We start from the raw sequence: 21,102 nt of genomic DNA, 5'->3' as shown, positions 1-21,102 counted from the left end.
CTGCACAGAAAAGAATGGAGTGATTTGGCACTGAAGTATCAAAGTGAATTTGTTTCTTTTAGAGAGAGATGTCAGAAAAAGTCAAGATCATGAAAGAGAACACTGAATAACTGTTGCAGGTTGAATCCTAAACAAAATGGTAAGAAATGCCACAAAAAATCCTGGACTGGATAGACTTATAAAGGACATTACTGGCACAACACATGTGAATGGGGTCTGTGGACTAGATAACAGTGTATCAATGTTAATTTTTTGAGTCTGAAGGTTTTATTATAGGGTTATGTGGAAGAGCATCTTGATTTTTAGGAATTATACACTGATGCTTATATAGCAGGGTGGGTGACTTGGAATCATGTCTGCAATTTACTCTTGAACAGCTCAGAAAAAACAAAACATACTTTGTGTATGTAAAGAGAAAGAGAAAATGATAGGATAAATGTGGCTAAATGTTGATAACTGCGAACTATGGAAGGGGAATACAGACATTCTTGTGCTATTATGACAACTTTTCTGTTAAGATTGAAATTTCAGGGGCTCCTGATGGGCTTAGTCAGTGGAGCACAGGATTCTTGATCTCAGGGTTGTGAGTTCGAGCCCCATATTGGATGTAGAGATCACTTAAAAATAAAATCTTAAAAAAAAGAAAAAGGATTGAAATTTCAAAGTGAATAGTAAAAACAAAACAAAACAAAACACATAGACATTCTTTATACTAATTTGGAATAAACTCTAAGGCATATAAAGATTTTAAAAGCACAGAAAAATTTTTATTTTATGATGCTATTTGTATAAAGAAGGGATGGTGACATACACATGTAAGGAGTGTATTTATCTTACTATACAGAGTGCCTGCAAAAACATACCAGGATCTGATCTACATTGATTTCTTCCACAGATGGAAAATCAGTAGCTAGAGAAGAATGAGAAAGGTTTTTTACTCTGAAACTTTTCAGTTTTGTCCTAGGTGCAATTAAATAACTTTAAAAAGGGGGGGGGGGGCTTTAATCCAGTGGTTGCCAAATCCAAGTACCAGGCTGCTTACTTTGGAAGCATCCAGAGAAAATTTATAACTAGATTAGCAGGTCTCAATTCCAGAAATTCTATTTCAGTGAGTCCAGGTTAGGGGTTAGGTACCACCAAAATTTCCCTAATTACAAAATATAACATGGTGTGGGAATTGGTCCTTTAAACAAATCATCCAAACCTGATTCTTTCTAAACCTAAAACTCTAAGTAAATTAGGAACTTAGAAATACTTTTTTTTTGTCCAATGGATGACAAAATCATAATCTAGGGAAAGGATACCCCATAAGTGAAATCAGAAAACCAGGTTTCACAATGAACCCTCAACAGAAGCCAAGTCATACACCTCATTCTGCCATGCTGATTCCTTATTAAGGACCAAAAATATCCTTGAAGCTAAGGTCACTTCAATGTTACTCTGCATAGATAATACATTCAAATACTCTGCATTCTTCAGAAGGAACATCCTACATAAACATGTGTCAAAATTACATAGTTATTTTTAGTTAAAAAACAATCAGATGGCACAAGTAGATACAGTATCTGTAACATTCTAGGTCTCAAGTAGAGTTCACCAGGGTTCATTTTATTATTTATATCTCAGTAAATATCAACTGTATTTTCTTATATGCATCAGATGTTACATAAGAATGTAATTTTTAAAAATTAAAGCAACAAATAACAGTGAGTTTAGATGCTTGGTCCTTATGGTTATAAAGTAAATAAAAGAAAACTAAGCATTACCATGCCAGCAGTACATATTTATTATTCTTGAATGGCCAAAAGACTTACAAGGCCCATCATTATTAATATAACCACAGATATGAAATATCACTTAGTGACATGGAGTGAAAAGGACAGTTTTACACATATTAAAAAAATACATACACATACACACACACTCTCTGTCAATTGCTCACCACACACTGCTACAAAAGCAGGAGGCATCAGGCTACAGGAGTTCCAATATACATAACACGTTGAAATATCTCAAGCTTAAAAACTGCATGTAAGTTGCAAAAATAAAGTTTCTTTCTTCAAACATTTTGATCAGAGCTCAAGCAATGCAAATAATGAACACCAATGATTTTTGTACTACTTAACTCACTTTAAAACATAAAAAAGGTCAACAGTTGCAAAAGTCCTGAAAATGTAGAGGTTATAGGAATGAATAATGCATTTCATCCAAGAGAAAGTCTACAGTAGATCTGTCTCATCCTGGCTTGTAAATATTTAAGAATCATAATTTACTATACTCAAACAAAGTTAAGCCAGAACAAAATGATAAAAAGAAAAATCATTACTTCAACTGTGGCATTATTGCCCTTAGTTTCTTTAGACAATTTCCTAGTGCAAGAGCATCATTTACCTGAAAGATCATGAGTCACAATTAAAGAGCACTCATACAAAACTATTTCCTTTTTTCTTTAAAAAGTGCCACATACTATACTTCTCAAAAAAAAAAAAAAACTGCACATACACTAATGAAAGACCGTTTGCCTCCATCTCTTGTCAATGAGGAAAGGCCAGAGTGATTCTTTGATTCCAATTCTAAATGGTGTTCTCTGGCCAATGCCCAAGGTCTCTAATTTGGTGCAGTCGAGCTGAGCATTTCTTGGACGTTGTGCTCCTAAGACGGGACTGTCAGTTATCTTTAAAGAAAAATAAAAACAAAAAAATTAAAAATAAATACATCTATGTTGCAGTTTTATAGTCTCTATTTCACTTTGCCCTTAACTGCAAATCTGATCTGATCCCTGGAAAAATACAAATAATCAAGATAAGACTTTTCCTATAAACTTCACCAATACCCATGGGCTTCCTTGTACAGGATAGAGATAAGTAACAATATAAACCACCAACTTACAAGTTCACTTTAATTAGTACCAAAAAATGAAGTTACCCAGTATTTCTAAAGCAACATGGAAAGTTTTATCAGTAATACAAAATATAAAAAAAAAAAAATACAAATATAGTGACAGATCTGGGCTTTCAACCAGTGAGGTTTAAAACACCATGTACTTACAGGTCGTAAGTGACTGCTGGGAAGGTTGAAGGCATCTGCAATTGCACATGCCATTTCATACTTAGTCATCTGTTCATTGCCAGACCAGTGAAAGGTTCCCTTAATTGATGGATCCTAATAACGACATAAAAATTCAAAACAGTTTCAACTTTTTGAGTTGAGTGGAACAGACTGCACAAAAAAACTAATTTAGAAGTGCAGGAACTAAAATGCATCCCTCCTTTCTAGAATGCTGCCCAGGAGATATCTAAAATCAAATTCCTATAAATATACCCAGCTAAGCATGAGAAACAATTTCTAGAATTTAGGCTTAAGAATTTTTTTTTTTAATAAAAATATAAATGGCTCCAAATTTTATTTAGTGGGAATCATAAGAATGATTATAGATTTTTACAGAAACACAGGCCAATTTAATGAGTATTTCTAATTATCCTCAGCTAAATCAAAATGTAACAGAACCATTTTGCAGTATGAGCTAATTAGTCACGATATCCTTAAATAGTTCCATAGTACCTATTTAAAATATACATTTTTATATGTTAAAAAACTACAAACCATTATTAACATCTTAAAATCAATCACTCTCACCTTTCTATTAATATTCTAGTCAGAGACAGAGTCCATAGTGTATGAAAAAAAAAAAATTCAAATACAAGAGCATAATATTTTTACTATTCACAAATATAGCCTACTATCTGCAAACTACTTTCGTTTGGTCGCAGTTGTAAAAAAAAATTTTCATAAACACTTGTAGTTATTTATTTATATTATTATAAAGATATATATTATTATGTATAATAATAAAGGAAACAAAAACACTTGGATTTTCACTTGTTGATGGCAATTAAGAACTCCTCCTTCCAAAGATTCTCACCAGCATTCTCTTTTCTGCTAACTGGCGACATACAGTAGCTACATCTTTGACATGTGTAGGGAACCTCTGCTGCCAGTGGTCCATGTTAGCTGACTTGTTACTGAACTGCACTTTATCAAACATAACAGTTACAGCACTTTCTTCAAGCTTTTCAACTTCTCCATACAGAACAGGAATTCTCAAAACAGCAGCTCCTAGGAATTAATAAAAACAGGTAATTTTTTAAAGTTGACTGGTTCTTAAATCTTGATATAAAATGAAAGTACACAGATTTAAATAATACTGCCACAGGGGGATGCCTGGGTGGCTCACTGGGTTCAGCATTTGCCTTCAGCTCAGGTTATGATCCCAGGATCCTGGCATCAGCCCCACAACGTCAAGGTCCCTGCTTAGCAGAGAACCTGCTTCTCCCTCACTTTCTGTTGTTTCCCCTGCTTGTGCTTGTATACCCATGCTCTCTCAAATAAAAAAATTAAAATTTAAAAAAAAAAAAATACTGTTGTAGAAAACTTGCAATATACCAAAATGACATAGTTCACCTATAATAACGCCCATTTAACAAATATTATACTGAATATTTTTAAAGGTTTCTGTCATTTGGGGTATTTTTATATATTATTTTTTTTTTAAAAGATTTTATTTATTCCTTTGACAGAGACAGATCAGAAGTAGGCAGAGAGGAAGGCAGAGAGAGGAGGAAGCAGGCTCCCCGCCGAGCAGAGAGCCCGACGCGGTACTCAATCCCAGGACCCTGAGATCATGACCTGAGCTGAAGGCAGAGGCTTTAACACACTGAGCCACCCAGGCGCCCCTTTATATATTATTTTTAACAGTCATAATAATGAAGAAATTAAACTGATATGACAACGAAGTGCAATGAGTGATCCTTGACTGGATCCTAGATTAAAAAATAAAAGGCAATGAAGGGTATTATTGGGACAAGTGGGAAAATTCCTACATAGATGATATATTATAGTATAACACCATATTAATGTTAAATTTCCTGAGTGTGATAACTACACTGTAATTATGTAAAGAAAAATCTTCTTAGTAGATAAATAGCATAGGGGAGCCTGGGTGGCCCAGTCAGTTTAGTGTCTGACCCTTGGTTCCAGTTTAGGTCATGATCTCAGGGTTGTGCGACTGAGCCCCACATACAGCTCTGTGTTCAGTGGGAAATCTGCTTAAAGATTTTCTCTCTTTGCTCCTCCCCCACCCCAGAATCAATCAATCAATCAATCAATCTTTTAAAAAAGATAAACAGCATGGTGAAATATTTTGGGGTGAATTTCAACTAATTCCCAACATGTTCGGTGAAAAACACACACACATACAACCATGACACATTAACAAGTGGTGCATCTATATAAAAGTTATGTGAGTGTTTCACCACATTATTCTTGGAACCAGTGATTAAGGAATTATGAGCTTTCAGATTTTATGTAGGTCCCTACTGAGCAGTTACAACAGACTTTGAATAATGAACACTTTAACTGAAAGTTAAACTTTTTAATTAAATTAACATACTGGATAACCACGTATAGATATGTATTCAAGGATGATTCCTGCAGGATAATTTATAATACCAAAGGGAAAAAAAAAAACCCATCTGGAAATGCCATAAGCATGGAATCTACACTACAAGATGCTTCTCAAAGACTGTACAGTCTAAGGCAGTGCAAGGAATCATTAAATCAAGTACTATGCAGCCACTGATAGGAAAAGATAATCCAGAGATGACTCAATATGTAGTGAAAGACAAATATTCAAGGGACCAGATTATAAAACGAAATCCTCCATTTTTAGAAAATTCACAAAAAATGCTTTCATACCTAACCACATTTGGTGCTTCCCAGAGGCGAGATTATAAAAGAACTTCTACCCTTTACAATTTTGATTTTTTTTTTTTCCAGTAAGAGTATTACTTTTTATATTCGGCACATATATTTGTGTGTATATACACAAACACATATAAGGGAAAAGAAGAGCCATACAGGGGCGCCTGGGTGGCTCAGTGGGTTAAGCCGCTGCCTTCGGCTCAGGTCATGATCTCAGGGTCCTGGGATCGAGTCCCACATCGGGCTCTCTGCTCAGCAGGGAGCCTGCTTCCTTCTCTCTCTCTCTCTCTCTGCCTGCCTCTCAGTGTACTTGTAATTTCTCTCTGTCAAATAAATAAATAAAATCTTAAAAAAAAAAAAAAAAAAAAAAAAAAAAGAAGAGCCATACAAACAGAAATTCAAAACCTCGGGCACCTTGGTGGTTCAGTCAGTTAAGCATCTGACTCCTGATTTTGGCTCAGGTCATGATCTCAGTGTTGTGAGATCAAGCCCCGCCCTGGGCTCCACACTGGGTATGAAGCCTGCTTGAGAGTCTCTCTCTCCTTCTCCACCTGCCCCTCCCCCTAACCCCCTTGTCTCTCCAGATCTTAAAAAAAAAGAAATAAATAAATTTAAGAATTGTACAAAAAATAACAAATACCTCAATCTAGGAGAAATGATACAGACCTGTTTTTTGAAAGAATATTACAAATATTTATACTATAAGAGTCTTGTCTTTTATACAATAACTTTTTTTTTTAATCTAAGCTCTATGCCCAATATGGGGATTGAATTCACAACCCCAAGATCATCAAGAATTACATACTCTACTGACTGAGCCAGCCAGGTACCCCTATACATGACATTCATGTATATACCAATACTGGAAAAAGTCTGCAAGGATTCATAAATTCGTCATGATTTCTAAAATTCTTATTTTTCATTTTTATTAACTACATTCTCTAATTTTTCCTCCAATGATTTATGCTAATTTTTTCAAAATTTTGTATGTCTTATATATAGCATACCATATATATGTGTATATATACATGTGTGTATGTCTGTGTGTGTTTTTCTCAGTATCATAAAAGGAATCCTCAAAACAATCAAAACTATCAGGAGCTAAAGAAATTTGTCTTACCTAAATTGTTCTCTAGGACAGCCTTTTCTCCTTCTAATTTTGTTTTGCCATACAGATTTAGGGGACTTGGTACGTCTTCCTCTCTATAAGGTGGATCTGTTCCATCAAATACATAATCTGAACTAATGTAGATTAGAAATGCTCCAATTAAAGCTAAAAAAAAAGACATAAAAGAAAATAATCTATCAAATTATTACATAACATCACTCTGCACTGGCATTTATAATAGCTTATTCATCATATATAAATCTCTTCTAAGCGATCTAGAAACCTTTGACCTTTATAAACTCAGCAATTATTTAATATTTTGCAAAGATTTTATAAAGTCATCATTACCTGCTTCCTTTGCTAAATTCCCAGAAGCATCCACATTAAGCTGAGAAGCAGCATCTGGCTGATTTTCCACAACATCTGGCCTTCTCTCCGCTGCACAGTGTACTATGACATGGGGCTGGATGGTAAACATTGATGTATTTTTAAGCCAAAGGAATAAAACAAGGGAGCTACAGCCTCCCAACAGTGACTCAATTCATAAAAAAGGTTTGCTAAATCAATATTCCTTCAAGTAAATAATCGCTGTAATTTTTTAAATTTTTTTTTTTTAGAATTGCTATAATAGTTTTGCCATGCTTCCCTTTTCCAAATTTCAAACTTCCTTAAAATAAATGTAGGTGGGGTGTCTACGTGGCTCAGTGGATTAAGCCTCTGCCTTCAGCTCAGGTCATGATCTCAGGGTCCTGGCATTCAGCCCTGCATCAGGCTCTCTGCTCAGCAGGGAGGCTGCTTTCCCCTCTCTCTCTACCTACTACTCTGCCTACTTGTGATCTCTCTCTCTCTCTCAAATAAATAAATAAATCTTTAAGAGATAGACAGACAGACAAATAAATAAATAAATGTAGGCCCTGAAAAGGAAAGAGCAATTTAGTAATCCCTAGGCAAAACCAGATAAACTCAAGATCAACAACTATTATTTTTCTTTTTTCTTTTTTTTTTTTTAAGATTTTATTTATTTATCTGACAGAGAGAGAGATCACAAGTAGGCGGAGAGGCAGGCAGAGAGAGAGAGAGAAGGAAGCAGGCTCCCCACCGAGTAGAGAGCCCGATGCGGGGCTCGATCCCAACCAGAGCCAAAGGCAGAGGCTTAACCCACTGAGCCACCAGACGCCCCAACAACTATTATTTTTCAACCAAAATAAGCTTTATTCTCTAATTTGGATGGGAGAAAAGAGCTAACATTTATACAATAAATATGACCTAAATAATAATTTGTGTTAAAAGAATACCAATTTCAAATTAAATTCATAAATTCAAATCTCTTATACCAACCATTTAAAGAATGTTAACTATGGGGAGCCTGGGTGCCTCAGTGGGTTAAGCCTCTGTCTTCGGCTCAGGTCATGATCTTAGGGTCTTGGGACTGAGACCCACCTTGGGCTCCCTGTTCAGCAGGGAGTCTGCTTCTCTCTCTTTCTATCTGCCTGCCCCTCTGCCTATTTGTGATCTCTCTCTCTGTCAAATAAATCAAATCTTAAACAACAACAACAAAATTTTAACCATTTATTATATCACCTATATACTAACCCCTGTGCAAGGAGCAAGGATTTCATAATCTACTGGAAAAGAAGGGTATGTAAAGAGACTGTTTCAGTAGTATGTGACATACATCAAGACAGAGGAATGGGGCACCTGGCTGGCTCAGTCAGTAGAGGATGTGATTCTTGAACTTGGGGTAACAAGTTCAAGCCTCATGTGCAGCCTAGAGCTTACTTAAAAAAAATAATTATAATAACTAAATTGAAGATATAGGAATGCACAGGGTCTTTTGTTAAGGAGGGGTACCTACTTCCCAGAGAAGATGAACCCAAGTGAAGATTCGGTAAAAGTACTGACAGGCAGGGCTAACACACAAACATGCCAGACTATCTCCATCCTTAACAACTGCCGAGGAAGCATAATCTTAGAGTTGCTTTAAAACTTGAACGTGCATAATCTGGGGTGCATCTTACAATGTCCTGAGCCCGACACAGACTTACTGAGTTAAAATTTCTGGAAATGAGATCTAAATAATGAGTTCTCCAAGTGTCTAATGCAGGTGTACCTTGGACATTGTTGAAAAGAACTTTAACTCTCACAATTTGATCAGAGGTAGAACAAAAGTTAAATTTTTCAGTAACTTTACTACAGCACTGGTCAACAAGTTATTTAACCCGAGCCTCTGTCATCTCTAAAATGGAAATGATAATACCTACTTTGCAGTGTCACGGGTTTACAGATAATATTAAACAGGCATTTGCACAGAAAGTCGTATTTAAAAAGAGAACCTCACAAACATAAGCTTTTTATAAAATGCTTTTTTTAATTCCCAAGTTTTGTCAACCTGTGTTTCGACACAATCTTTTGAACGGCTGCATATATTTTGCCATGCTAACAGAAAAAAAAAAGTGCACTATACACTTGGTCGTGGAACATGGGTTTGAGTTACGAGTCTATTTAGATGCGGATATTTTTAAATAAATAAAATACCATAATGTATTTTCTCAGTACCATTTTCTTCTCCACAGCTTATTTTATTGTAAGAATACAGTATATAACACATATGCAAACTATGTGTTAATCAACCAGGCTTCCAGTCAATAGTGTTAAAAGAATACCAATTTCAAATTAAATTCATAAATTCAAATATCTTATATTAGCAGTTCTTTTGAGGAAGTAAAAAGTTATACACAGATGTTCAATTATGCAAGGATTGGCATTCCTAAGGCCTGCACTGTTCAAGGGTCAACTGCATACTCTTGTTGCTTAATAGGTTAGAGCTTAAGTACAGTTAACTCTCTTGAGAGCAAGAACATTTTCTAAATCATCCAGACAACTGTTTAATATAGTTCATAGACAATTCTTAGGATAGTTTATGTATGTGTTAAACAGACAACCATACCTGAAAATCATGAATGATGTGATGAACCGCTTCAGAATCCAAAAGATTAACCTGTTCAAATTTTGGTCTTGCTCTTCTAAAACCACAGCCAAAGGCATGCCAATTATTCTGCTTAAATTCTTTATACACAGCTCTGCCAAGAAGCCCAGTGGCGCCAGTAATCAGAACCCGCCTATTGGGAACGTTAACTTCCTCCTAAAAGATGAATAGGAGAACAAAGGATTAGGTATTTTGAAAATACTCTCTCTACAAAATTAGTCACTATTATTGTTCAATAAATACTTCCAGTCTAAGTAGTTTGCTTCGTGTCCCATATTTATTAGACAATTCTTAAGTTAGAACAAAGATCAAGCTGCATCAATAATTATATCACTTAAGAAAACGTTCTACTGGGGCACCCTGGTGGCTCAGTCATTAAGTGTCTGCCTTCGGCTCAGGTCAAGCCCCACATCAGACACCCTGCTCGGTGGGAAGCCTGCTTCTCCCCCTCCCACTCCCCTTGTTCATGTGCCCTCTCTGGCTGTGTCTCTCTCTGTCAAATAAATAAAATCTTTAAAAAAGAAAAAAGAAAGAAAGGTTTTATTCATCTTATCCAAGAAAAAGAACCTAAGGTGATACTGTAAGGATATACCTAGTTAAATAGATTTATAGTTGAATAAACAGCAATTTTATTACGTTCTCCATTTTATAAAAATGTACAATTAGTCTGAAGCTATGAATTTTTTACGCCCTGATTAACTATTTGGCTGTATTCCACCAGTATGTTCACAAGTTGACAATTTTGGTCTTCAGTTTGTAATCCCAAGTTTTCTTCCAAATCTCATTGATTTATCATATTCTGATAGGTCTGAATTAGAGAATTCACATTTCACAGGAATTTATGTGGAGGAAAAATACACGTGGTCTTAACAGTAATAATAATCCAAGTTTAAGCAAACTGGTAAATGTTCCTGAGTTATCTCTAAATTTACTTTAACAGACAAGTTAAAACTAACATTGGTGGGGAAAGCCCTAACACAGAAGATAATGGAAAAAAGAAAAAGAAACAAATATTTTAAACTAATCTATGTTCTTACATGGCAAAGAAAAAATTCCTTACACAATGAAATTAAAAGGAACTACTATTTAGGAAAAAAAAAAGTTGTTTCCAAACCAGTTTAAAAACTTCCATTCTTCCCAAAGATGGGTAACACCAAATTTCCCAAACTCTTGAATAAAATCAACATTTACTATTTTAAAAACCACCAATAAATAGTTTTATTGGGGGGGGGGCACCTGGGTGGCTCAGTGTGTTAAGCCTCTGCCTTCGGCTCAGGTCATGATCTCAGGGTCCTGGGATCAAGCCCTGAATACAGGCTCTCGGCTCAGCTGGGAGCCTGCTTCGCCCTCTTTCTCTACCTGCCTCTCTGCCTGCTTGTGATATCTCTCTCTCTCTCTCTCTGTCATATAAATAAATAAAATCTTTAAAAAAGAGAGAGAGAGAGAAAAGAAAAGTTTTATTAGGGGCACTTTGCTTGCTGCGTCAGTATAGCATGTGACTCTTGATCTCAAGGTCAAAAATTTAAGCCCAGGTTTGGTGTGCAGCCTACTTTAAAAAAATTATTATATTTTATCAGTTCGCAGTCTTTTTACTATAGCTATGGTCACCTATTCTGAGATGTCAGAAACTTCAAAAAGGATGGTACCTGGGTGGCTCGGTGAGTTAAGTGTCTGCCTTTGGCTGGGGTCATGATCCCAGAGTCCTGGGATTAAGTCCCACATGGGGCTCCTTGCTCAGCAGGAAGTCTGCTTCTCCTTTTCCCTCTGGGGCTCCCTTGCTCATGCTCTCTCAAATAAATAAAATCTTAAAAAAACAAAAAACAAAACAAAAACAAAAACACTTTAAACAAGCATACAATAACTAAAGATCTTTGATAGTCCTTAGTTTAGCAGAATAATTTAGCACTATGTTTAAAAAAAAAAAAAAAAAAAAGGCGGCCACCACAGGGCATCTGGGTGGACAGTGGGTTAATGCCTCTGCCTTCAGATCAAGTCATGATCCTGGGGTCCTGGGATCGAGCCCCACAGAGCCCCACATTGGTCTCTCTGCTCAGTAGGGAGCCTGTTTCCGCCTGCCTCTCTGCCTACTTGTGATCTCTGTTTGTCAAAAAAATAAATAAAATCTTAAAAAAAAAAAAAAAAGAAAGGAGACTACATAATGGTAAACTCTTTTTTTTTTTTTTTTTTTTTTTTTTTTTTTAAAGATTTTATTTATTTATTTGACAGAGAGAAATTACAAGTACACTGAGAGTCAGACAGAGAGAGAGAGAGAAGGAAGCAGGCTCCCCGCCGAGCAGAGAGCCCGACGCGGGACTCGATCCCAGGACCCCGAGATCATGACCTGAGCCGAAGGCAGCGGCCCAACCCACTGAGCCACCCAGGCGCCCCATAATGGTAAACTCTTAAAGATATCTTTTCCTTAGTTCAACCATTCCAAACTTTTTAAAAATTGAAGGAAAAATTATCTAGGCTCTCTGTTGTAAAACCTGGCCCCAAGCCAACTGATCTATGAAAACAAGGATTTCAGCCAGTAAAATATTTTCTTTGAATTTTGGCAAGAAAACAGCCCTACAAAGACTGATTTGTAAAGAAGAGAGAACATGCCAAGTCTAGTAGATACAATCAGAAAACAATTTACACAGGATAAATACCATAAAGATCCCTGAGAAAATATAAAAGAGCTATGATTTGGTTTCTTCTGAGTTTCTCACTTTTTATTACTTCACATTAAAGAAGCAAAGGCATATGTTACAGTTCTTAGTTGGTGGCTCTTAGGGTTCATTATGTGTAAGAATCATGCAGGAGGCTTTCAGATTTAGTACATCTGGGATAAGTCCTGATAATTTGTATTTCTAACAAGTTCCCAGGAATGTGCTGAAGATGGTGATTTGGAAACTGCCCTTTGAGAAGTGTAATCTTGAACTCCAGGAAAAGTCCAAGGTTTTCCTAAGAAACATTTATCTTATTCAAAGAAGCCAAAAAATGTCATCTACCTTTCCAAAAGCGACACCTTTCCTTCCTTCCCTTTTCTCCCGTAAAAGGAAAACAAGAGTTAAGTCAAAGAACAAGTATAATGTATTACACAAAGGTTACTGAACAGTGGATTCCAATCTCTGTGTACTTCACTGACTGCGTAAAGCACACTTTTTCCTCATTTTAACATCCCTGTTAAATGAATGAAACAGAGATGCATCTTCTTACTATGTCATACTTTGGCAGTGTCTTTTGCTTTTTAGTGCATCTTAAAATCAGAGCCCAGATAATCAAGTACATTTTAGACTTGATGAAATACAGAATTAAATTACAAGGACAGCAAGGCTCTTAGGGAATTTAATACACTTAACTTTAAAACAGAATGTGGTTGCATGGAAAAAAATACAATCTTTTGTCCTTAAAGCCTGGGGTAATTTGTAAGGTCCCTAGAAGAAAAGAGGAAACAGTCCATGGTAACCAGTGAACAGATGTCAGTGCTCGAGAATTTTCTTTATTAAAAAAAGCAGAGATCTGAAGTGCAAGCATTTCTTAAAACGGAAATGATACTGCACAATCTTATATCTGAAAACTATCCAGTATTATGTAAGCCTACATCATAACTCCTGATCATAAGAATAGCCTTATTAAACATGCAGGGCAAATACTATTTCCAAACTGAGGAATCTCAAGCACTGAAACATCAAAGTCTTTACCCATAGTAAACGGAAAAGGTTGGGCCCAGACTTGTTTCTAGCTTCTATGGTCCAGCCATAGAAGACAAAACTGAGTTTTGTCTTAATCCTTTGAACTTCTATTTGATTTCATAATGATTAAATTTTAACTATTCTGCCATGAAATATGGTACTGAAAAGTTACTGAAATTTCTATTGATCAAATTCCTCATTAATAAAAAGAGGAATGTGAATAAGATGACTAAGGCTCTTCCAGCTTTACAGTTTTGTAATTCTAACATTTTCCATATTATACTTAACACAGAGGGGACTGAAGAGCGAAAGGAGCCTCGTTTATTTAAGTCATTTTTCCTCTTTTCACAGAGTTCTCTCTAGAGACTCAATGAGCTCCTTCTGTCACACTACAGGAGCCAAGACAAGATTTTTGTCATTTGGTGGTTGGCAAATAAAATATGCCTCACTCTGAAATTAAAAGACTCCAAACAAAAATATTTATTTTTTACTTTCTATATATAAACAGAAATTCATCTCAAGCTTTTAAAAAGCACACTGTTTTCAGGGGTTTTTGTTTGTTTGTTTTAAAGATTTTATCTATTTATTTGTCAGAGAGAGAGAGCGCAAGCAGGCAGAGTGGCAGGCAGAGGCAGAGAGAGAAGCAGGCTCCCTGCTGGTCAAGGAGCCCGATGTGGGACTCCCTCCCAGAAACTCAGGATCATGACCCGAACCAAAGGCAGCAGCTTAACCAACTGAGCCACCCAGGTATCCCTTTATTTTTATTTTTAAAAGAAAAGGACTGGGGCGCCTGGGTGGCTCAGTGGATTAAGCCACTGCCTTCGGCTCAGGTCATGATCTCAGTTTCCTGGGATCGAGCCCCGCATCGGGCTCTTTGCTCAGCGGAAGCCTGCTTCTCTCTCTCTCTGCCTGACTCTCCGCCTACTTGTGATTTCTCTCTCTGTCAAATAAATAATAAATAAAAAATCTTTAAAAAAAAAAAAAAAAAGAAAAGGACTATTCCTCTAAAAAATTACTTTGGACTGTTACTCCATAAAATACTTTAGTCTTGCAAAACTCAGGAATATCCATGCACTTCAAAGAACTCAGAATGAAGAAACTGTAGTTAATCCAAACAACAACAGAGAATTGAAAATACTGTCTGCCTGAAAACTTAACTTACATGTATATACTATGAAGTATCACTTTAAGTTACTCTGAATGTATTTGCCTCTAACTACATAAACTCTTAGAAGTATAAAACTACAAGTGAACAGATTTATATAGTCACTCAAAGAATTCCTAAAAAATTAAATACATATAAATAAACATAGAGGTACCAGTTTCATTATGCTACCTAATCAAATGACACCAAACTATAGGTAATGATACAAATGGCTCTTTCAAAATGGTCAAACACTACTCCGGGACAGTGATTTTCACTTTAGTACACTTGCATTAACTTCTAAAAATGTCTCAGAGGGGCGCCTGGGTGGCTCAGTGGGTTAAGCCTCTGCCTTGGGCTCAGGTTATGATCTCGGGGTCCTGGGATCAAACCCGGCATCAGGCTCTGTGCTCCACGGGGTGCCTGCTTCCCCCTTCTCTCTCTCTGCCTGCCTCTCTGCCTACTTGTGATCTGTCAAATAAATAAATAAAATCTTAAAAAATAAAATAAATATGTCCCAGAAAAAGAATGAGACATCAGTAACATTTAAATTGAGATCTTCTTAAAATTTTAGTGGTAAATAAAATACTTTGCTATTTTTAGAACCTCTTAGATACGACAGTTTCCTCTTCCTTTCTTTAACTGATCCTCTCATACAACATTCCTCTGGAGGCAGATCTCTGAGTAGACATTACTGGACACTAAGAGACTCAAGATTCCATGACTATCTAGGTGACACTGGTCTAACTGCTACTGTCACCCTATCTCTACCCTTCAAGACAGTCTTAACAGGTACCACCACAGTCACCTTCTCCAATGTAAGCAGTAAGGCAGTCCTCATTCTCACGAGTGAATTTTTTTTTTTAAGATTTTATTTATTTATTTGACAGAGAGAGATCACAAGTAGGCAGAGAGGCAGGCAGAGAGAGGAGGAAGCAGGCTCCCTGCTGAGCAGAGAGCCCGATGCGGGACTCGATCCCAGGACCCTGAGATCATGACCTGAGCCGAAGGCAGCGGCCTAACCCACTGAGCCACCCAGGCGCCCTCACGAGTGAATTTTAATTCCACATGTTTTGAGAGAGCAGAAAATATGTGTCAAGATTTAGGGTGGAGGCCCCCTGGCCAGCTCAGTCCGTACAGCTTTACACTCTTATCTCAGGACTATGAGTGTGAGCCCCACTATGAGTGCAGATTATTTTAAAATTAAAAGAATCTTAAAAAAAAAAAAAAGTAAGATTTAGGGTGTATCGTTTTTAGTGAAATCATGAAAACCTATTTTCATTAATCTACTGAACTCCTACTGTGAAACATTAAGCTTTACACGCATACACACAAACACACACACGCATATGTATGTAAACAATATGTAACATTATGCATTCAGTACTTTGGAGGACACATAAAAACAATACATAAGTTTTCATAGTCCATCTCGCCTACCTTTACCCCAACCCCAACACCAAACTGATTAGAAACACTAAATATACTCTTGGAAGCATAAAAATTCTGCAGTATCAAAAACAGCCATCTCCCACATCTCTTATTTCCGTAAGACATATCGGTCTAGGCATTAACATTCTTCTTTTCGCCATTGCTAGATACATTCTGTGGACTGAATGCTGGGAGGCCCAGAAATGAAACACAAGCAAGCATGGAGACAGAGACGGAAGACGTCTGGGATAGTTCTCCCACCGTAACAATCTTCCTTTATGTAACCTCCATAGTGATTCAAAGCCTGAGAAAGTGAAAGAGATTTGTATCTGAATCTCGGCTCCAAGCTTACTGAATGAACTTGGCCGAAGGCTCATCCTGTAAACCTCAATTTTCTCCTCTGTAAAATGGAGCAAAAACAGTATCTCGCCGTTAGGACGATTAAATGATGCATGTAAAGTGCCTGACCTAGTGCCCTGCACTAAGATTTCGGTAACTTGTCATCTCCAAATCCGCTATTTCTAAAACACCACTTTCCCCTTGGTTCTCAGGTAAGAACTGGTAAGATCGAGAGATGGAACAAAGAATGAAGAAGAAATTCAGAGAGATAAAACAAAACCGAAAGAGCTCTGAAAGCCCCTCTTCGTTTCCGGGAGGGAAGACCGAAGGCACCAGAGTGAAACCAGACCCCCTCGCTTCCTGCCGCAGGACTGGAGGAGCAAACACCGACGGGTGTGCACGGAGGTAAACAAACTCGGTGGCGCCGCCCTCTCCAACCAGAGCTGGGGCGACTCAGAGTCAGGGGCTGGGATTTCTGCAGGATACGCAAGGTAGATCACCCGAGCCCCCGCGACCTGGCTCGTCCCCCTCTGCATTCCCGATTCCTACGAGACCCCCGGGCCGACTCCCTCACCTCCACCAGCCGGCAGCTCCCGGGAACAAAGTGGATGGAGAGCTCGTTCTCCCGCCCCACCATGCCCGCCGTCTTCGCGCCGCCGCCGCAGCGACCGCCACTTCCACCAGCCCAGGATCGCCGCGGGCCGCAGCTTCGTCGCCCTCGGCCCGCCTCCCTAGGTCTGGGCCGGCCCCCGCTCTCCGCTTCCGGCTTCCGCCGCCAAGGCCTCGCCCGTTGATTGGCCACGCTCAGCCGATGCCCCAGAAAGGGGGAGGGCGCGTTCAGTACGCTCCCAGCCCACTCGCCAACTCTTAAAGGAATACACCAAACAAAGGCCTTGGCCTTAGGCTGTGAACACAAGTTTTGTGTGGGGAGGGGTTGTTTCTGTACTTTTTTTCTCTCTTTGCCTTTGTTCTGGACTAGGGAAGGACTGAACTGGATCGCCTAGGGTTTCAAGTTTCCAGAGTGCCCCGTGCGTAAGAGCCAGCCGCGCACGTAATACAGCAAGTAGGAGAAAACATTTTAAAGCCAGGGGGTAGGTTTGGGGAACACCAGGAGGAGGGAGGACAGTAGACCTCCCATCTCTGCAACATTAGGAGGTGGTTTTTTGTTTTGTTTTGTTTTCCCCAGAGATTTAGAAAGACAGAAGAATAAAAATACAAGTGTTGGCATCTGAGTCATTAACACCTCAACAACCCATTTGTCTTTCTGGGATGCTAAAAAGTGGTACGTGTGAAATTCTAAATAAGTCAAACTATTTTTAACCAGTTAAAAATAAAAAGCTGGGGGGGGGGGTGGGGGAGGAATTATCCGGGAGCCTCTTCAAAATAGATTCTCGGACTGTACCCGTAAACACATAACGAGACCCTGTGGTAATAGACCCGGGGACTGTACATTTTCGTTAGCGGAAGGAACCGGTCCCCACCGACCCCCTTGGAGAGAAGCACTCGTGTCACGAACTGCCCGGTCCGGCCCCGCGAGCTTGGCCTCCGCAACCACCGCCAAGTTCAAGAAACCGAGCGGAGGAGCGTTAGACCCTCCACCACTTGCACGGCTTCCTAAAAGCACGAATCGGAAACAACAGCCCCGAGGGCCGAGAAAGACCTCGCAGGCAACTGGTTTCCCTCCCAGCTCAAAACCGCAAAATCCGCGTCCATTGGGACGCCTGTGGAATTTGCCCAGGAAAAAACCCGCCATGGGCCGTGTAGGCTCCGCGGGCATGCACCCAGCAGTCCCGAGTGTTCTGACCCAGACACGCCGGACACGGGGCTTGAGAGTCGCCTACAGGCGTGACCGCGGCTTGGATTTTTCTGAAAATCTGAACAAAAAGGCCTTATTTTCATAATCCCTTTCGGTTTATTTCAGAGCTAAAGACTAAGCAGCCTTTTGAAAAAGTTTTTCTTTGTCTGAGCCCCGTGAATTTCCTTTCTACCCAACCCCCCTCCTCCCAGCAAGAACTCATTTCTTCGAGTTAACAGTCTTTCTTTGGAACGGTGGGGGAAGAGAGCCTGAAGCCTCCCCAACCCCCCACCCCGCTTTCCAATTTTTGTTTTTTCCCAAACTGTTACTGTTAATCAACTTAGCATTATTCAGAGAGTCCTTGAGAGGGCTGCCCCAGCATTAAACATTCATAATCTGCACACAAAGAAAAGGTGAGTGTCCGTGGGTGGGTAGGGGAGGCAAATTCAAGATCCTCCTAATCCTCTTTAAAAACTGGGATTTTTGTTGTTAATTTCTAGTAGCGACGTGTGATGCAACCTGATCGTTCTGATTTTTTTTAAAAAGTGTACAGTGCGAAGATTTAAGGACATGCATATGCAATTACTATTTTATTTTTATTCTCAGAGCAGCCTTGTCCAGAGTTAAGAACAAGAGTTTTCTTGCCTACCTTAGAATTTGGCGTGATACCTCCCAGGTAAAACCAGAGTCTAGTTGTGTAGTTTTTATTCATTCTCTTTAAAGATTAAAGTTTCTCTGTGAACAAAAATGCCACCGCTGTACATACAATATCCAAGTTCCTGTGGTGGCTAAGTCTATAAATTCAAAGAGAGCAGCCTGGAGCTAAAGTTATGTTAGCAGATTCAGTTCATGCTAAGACAAAGGCAGGAGCACACAATTAAAGATAAAATCCTTACTTATATAGAACCTTCACGTACGTCACTGCATATAATTTGGTTAAGGAAACTGCTGTTCTGTTTTGCTTTTTTTTTTTTTTTTTTTGTCAGTTAATGAGACTTAGCTGAAAACCTGGTCCCCAGGGTCAATAATTAAAACTGGTTTATCCTTCCATGTCCCAAAGTTACATGTTTTAAAGAAATGAATGACACCCGCTTCTTTTTTTCTTTTTTTAACACACCCTTTTGGTTTTTACCATTCACTGGGATGCTTTTTAAAGACACTAACTCCAAAATGCTTCATTTCTTGAACAGCTAGCTCTTACCTGTTCCATGTCCTCCGGCATTTCAGGCATAATTCCAAAATTATCTCAGGAAAACAGATTTGGGGTGAGTCTCAGCCTCTGCCTTTTCTGCCTGGGTCTTTGTTCTGCCTGAAGAGAGCGCAGGCACGCAAAAACGTGAGCTTCAGCTTCACTCGACCTTTTAAATTAGCATTTTGATTCCAATCCCAGAATCTCATGCAGTTTTCCACATTGCAGTAAACTGGCAGCTGATTCCCCCTGGCAGTCTTGAAAATACCCAATGAGAAGTTTCATGTTTAATTGCATGTCAAGTTAGGGTCCATTAGCAAAACTATTGGGAGAACCAGTTTATTTAAAAAAAGAAGAAGAAAGGAAGAAACAAAAAAACTTCCTGTGAAGACTTGTTGCAATTTTCTCTTGCAGAAGAAAAGCAAGAGCTCACAGTTGGAAAGCACGCAGATTTTGCAGTTGATTTCGTGTCCTGAAATATTTTATTCAGTTATGCCGTATTGCAACAGCATCTAAGTAAAAATTTTTCAGTGCTTTTCTACCCAGTGCCTTCTAATTATCTCAAAGCACAGTAAAAGGCACTGGTGGTAACAGCACCCAATAATTAAAATGCAACAGGTCATTTTTATTAACATTATGCTGCCTTCGCACTGAGAAAATGGTAGGTGGAGCATCTTTAAGTGAAGATTTCTAGATGAATGAGTTGCAAACCTGCATGCACTATAGAAACTATGAAACAAACGTCATTCTGTAGGAGTGAAGCCCTGTAATCTTACTTTTAACAATTTCTAGGACAATGAATACACTCCATTAAATTTTGAACCACTGTTCTGGACTATGGCTTTGTAACAATTTAAGAACAACAACAAAATGCCATATAGGTAGAACTAAGAAAAATACCCTTAACTCTTTATATTCTAGACACTTAGAGCACACAGCACATAGTAAACTCTGAGACACGCAGAAAATCTATAAGTCATGGAGAACTGCGCAATTAAAAAAAAACTGATACATTTTACCAAAATCAGAAATTTGTATCCAGACAGTATTAAGAAAATGACTAAGCAAATCACAAACTGGATTGGGGGGGATCTTTATACACACAAATGAAAAGGACTCATAGTTGGAATATTTAAAGAACCCCTACTGAAACTGCTTAAAATCATAAAGTTGAGGGGGGCCTGGAGGGTTCAGTTGGTAGAACACCTGACTCTTGATTTCTAGGGGTGGAGGGTGGGGAGGTGGGGGGAGGGGGGTGAGTTCAAGCCCCATGTTGGGTATAGAGATTATTTAAATAAACAAGTAACTTTTTTTAAAAGATTTATTTATTTATTTGACAGAGATCACAAGTGGGCAGAGAGGCAGGCAGAGAGAGAGTAAGGGTAGCAGGCTCCCCACTGAGCAGAGAGCCCAACTTGGGGCTCCATCCCAGCACCCTGGGATCAGGACCTGAGCCGAAGGCAGAGGCTTTAACCCACTGAGCCACCCAGGCACCCCAAACAAATAACTTTTTTAAAAAATGCATAATGGGCACCTGGGTGTCTCAATTGGTTAAGTGATCCACTCTTGGTTTCTGCTCAGGGCATGATCTCAGATGTCTCCATGCTCAGCAGGGTATGCTTGAGATTCTCTCCCTCTCCCTCTGTTCCTCCCTCCACTTACTCACAAGGGGT

At 38.6% G+C, this 21,102-nt stretch overlaps 1 protein-coding gene across 3 annotated transcripts; it reads right to left on the bottom strand.

Annotated features, from left to right (window-relative positions):
- Nucleotides 1-741: 741 nt before the first annotated feature.
- On the bottom strand, nucleotides 742-19,598 carry MAT2B (methionine adenosyltransferase 2 non-catalytic beta subunit). Of its 3 annotated transcripts, XM_059174238.1 has the most exons (8): nucleotides 17,020-17,144; nucleotides 11,501-11,658; nucleotides 9,816-10,010; nucleotides 7,217-7,331; nucleotides 6,881-7,033; nucleotides 3,923-4,116; nucleotides 3,049-3,162; nucleotides 742-2,674 (listed from the first exon to the last, which is right to left on the bottom strand). In XM_059174238.1, exons 2-8 carry the CDS (start codon nucleotides 11,543-11,545, stop codon nucleotides 2,504-2,506), a joined length of 987 nt encoding a protein of 328 aa, XP_059030221.1. In that variant the 5' UTR covers nucleotides 11,546-11,658; nucleotides 17,020-17,144; the 3' UTR covers nucleotides 742-2,503. The 3 variants fall into 3 exon arrangements, with proteins under 3 accessions (XP_059030221.1, XP_059030222.1, XP_059030220.1); XM_059174239.1 differs by lacking the exons at nucleotides 11,501-11,658; nucleotides 17,020-17,144 and adding an exon at nucleotides 19,442-19,598; XM_059174237.1 differs by lacking the exon at nucleotides 11,501-11,658 and having other exon boundaries at nucleotides 17,020-17,193.
- Nucleotides 19,599-21,102: the final 1,504 nt, after the last annotated feature.

Source organism: Mustela lutreola, chromosome 5, assembly GCF_030435805.1.
Source record: "Mustela lutreola isolate mMusLut2 chromosome 5, mMusLut2.pri, whole genome shotgun sequence".
In the NCBI taxonomy this organism is placed as follows: Eukaryota; Metazoa; Chordata; class Mammalia; order Carnivora; family Mustelidae; genus Mustela; species Mustela lutreola.
The sequence above is the reverse complement of the archived record's forward strand: the minus strand, read 5'-3'. Positions and strand labels throughout refer to the sequence as shown.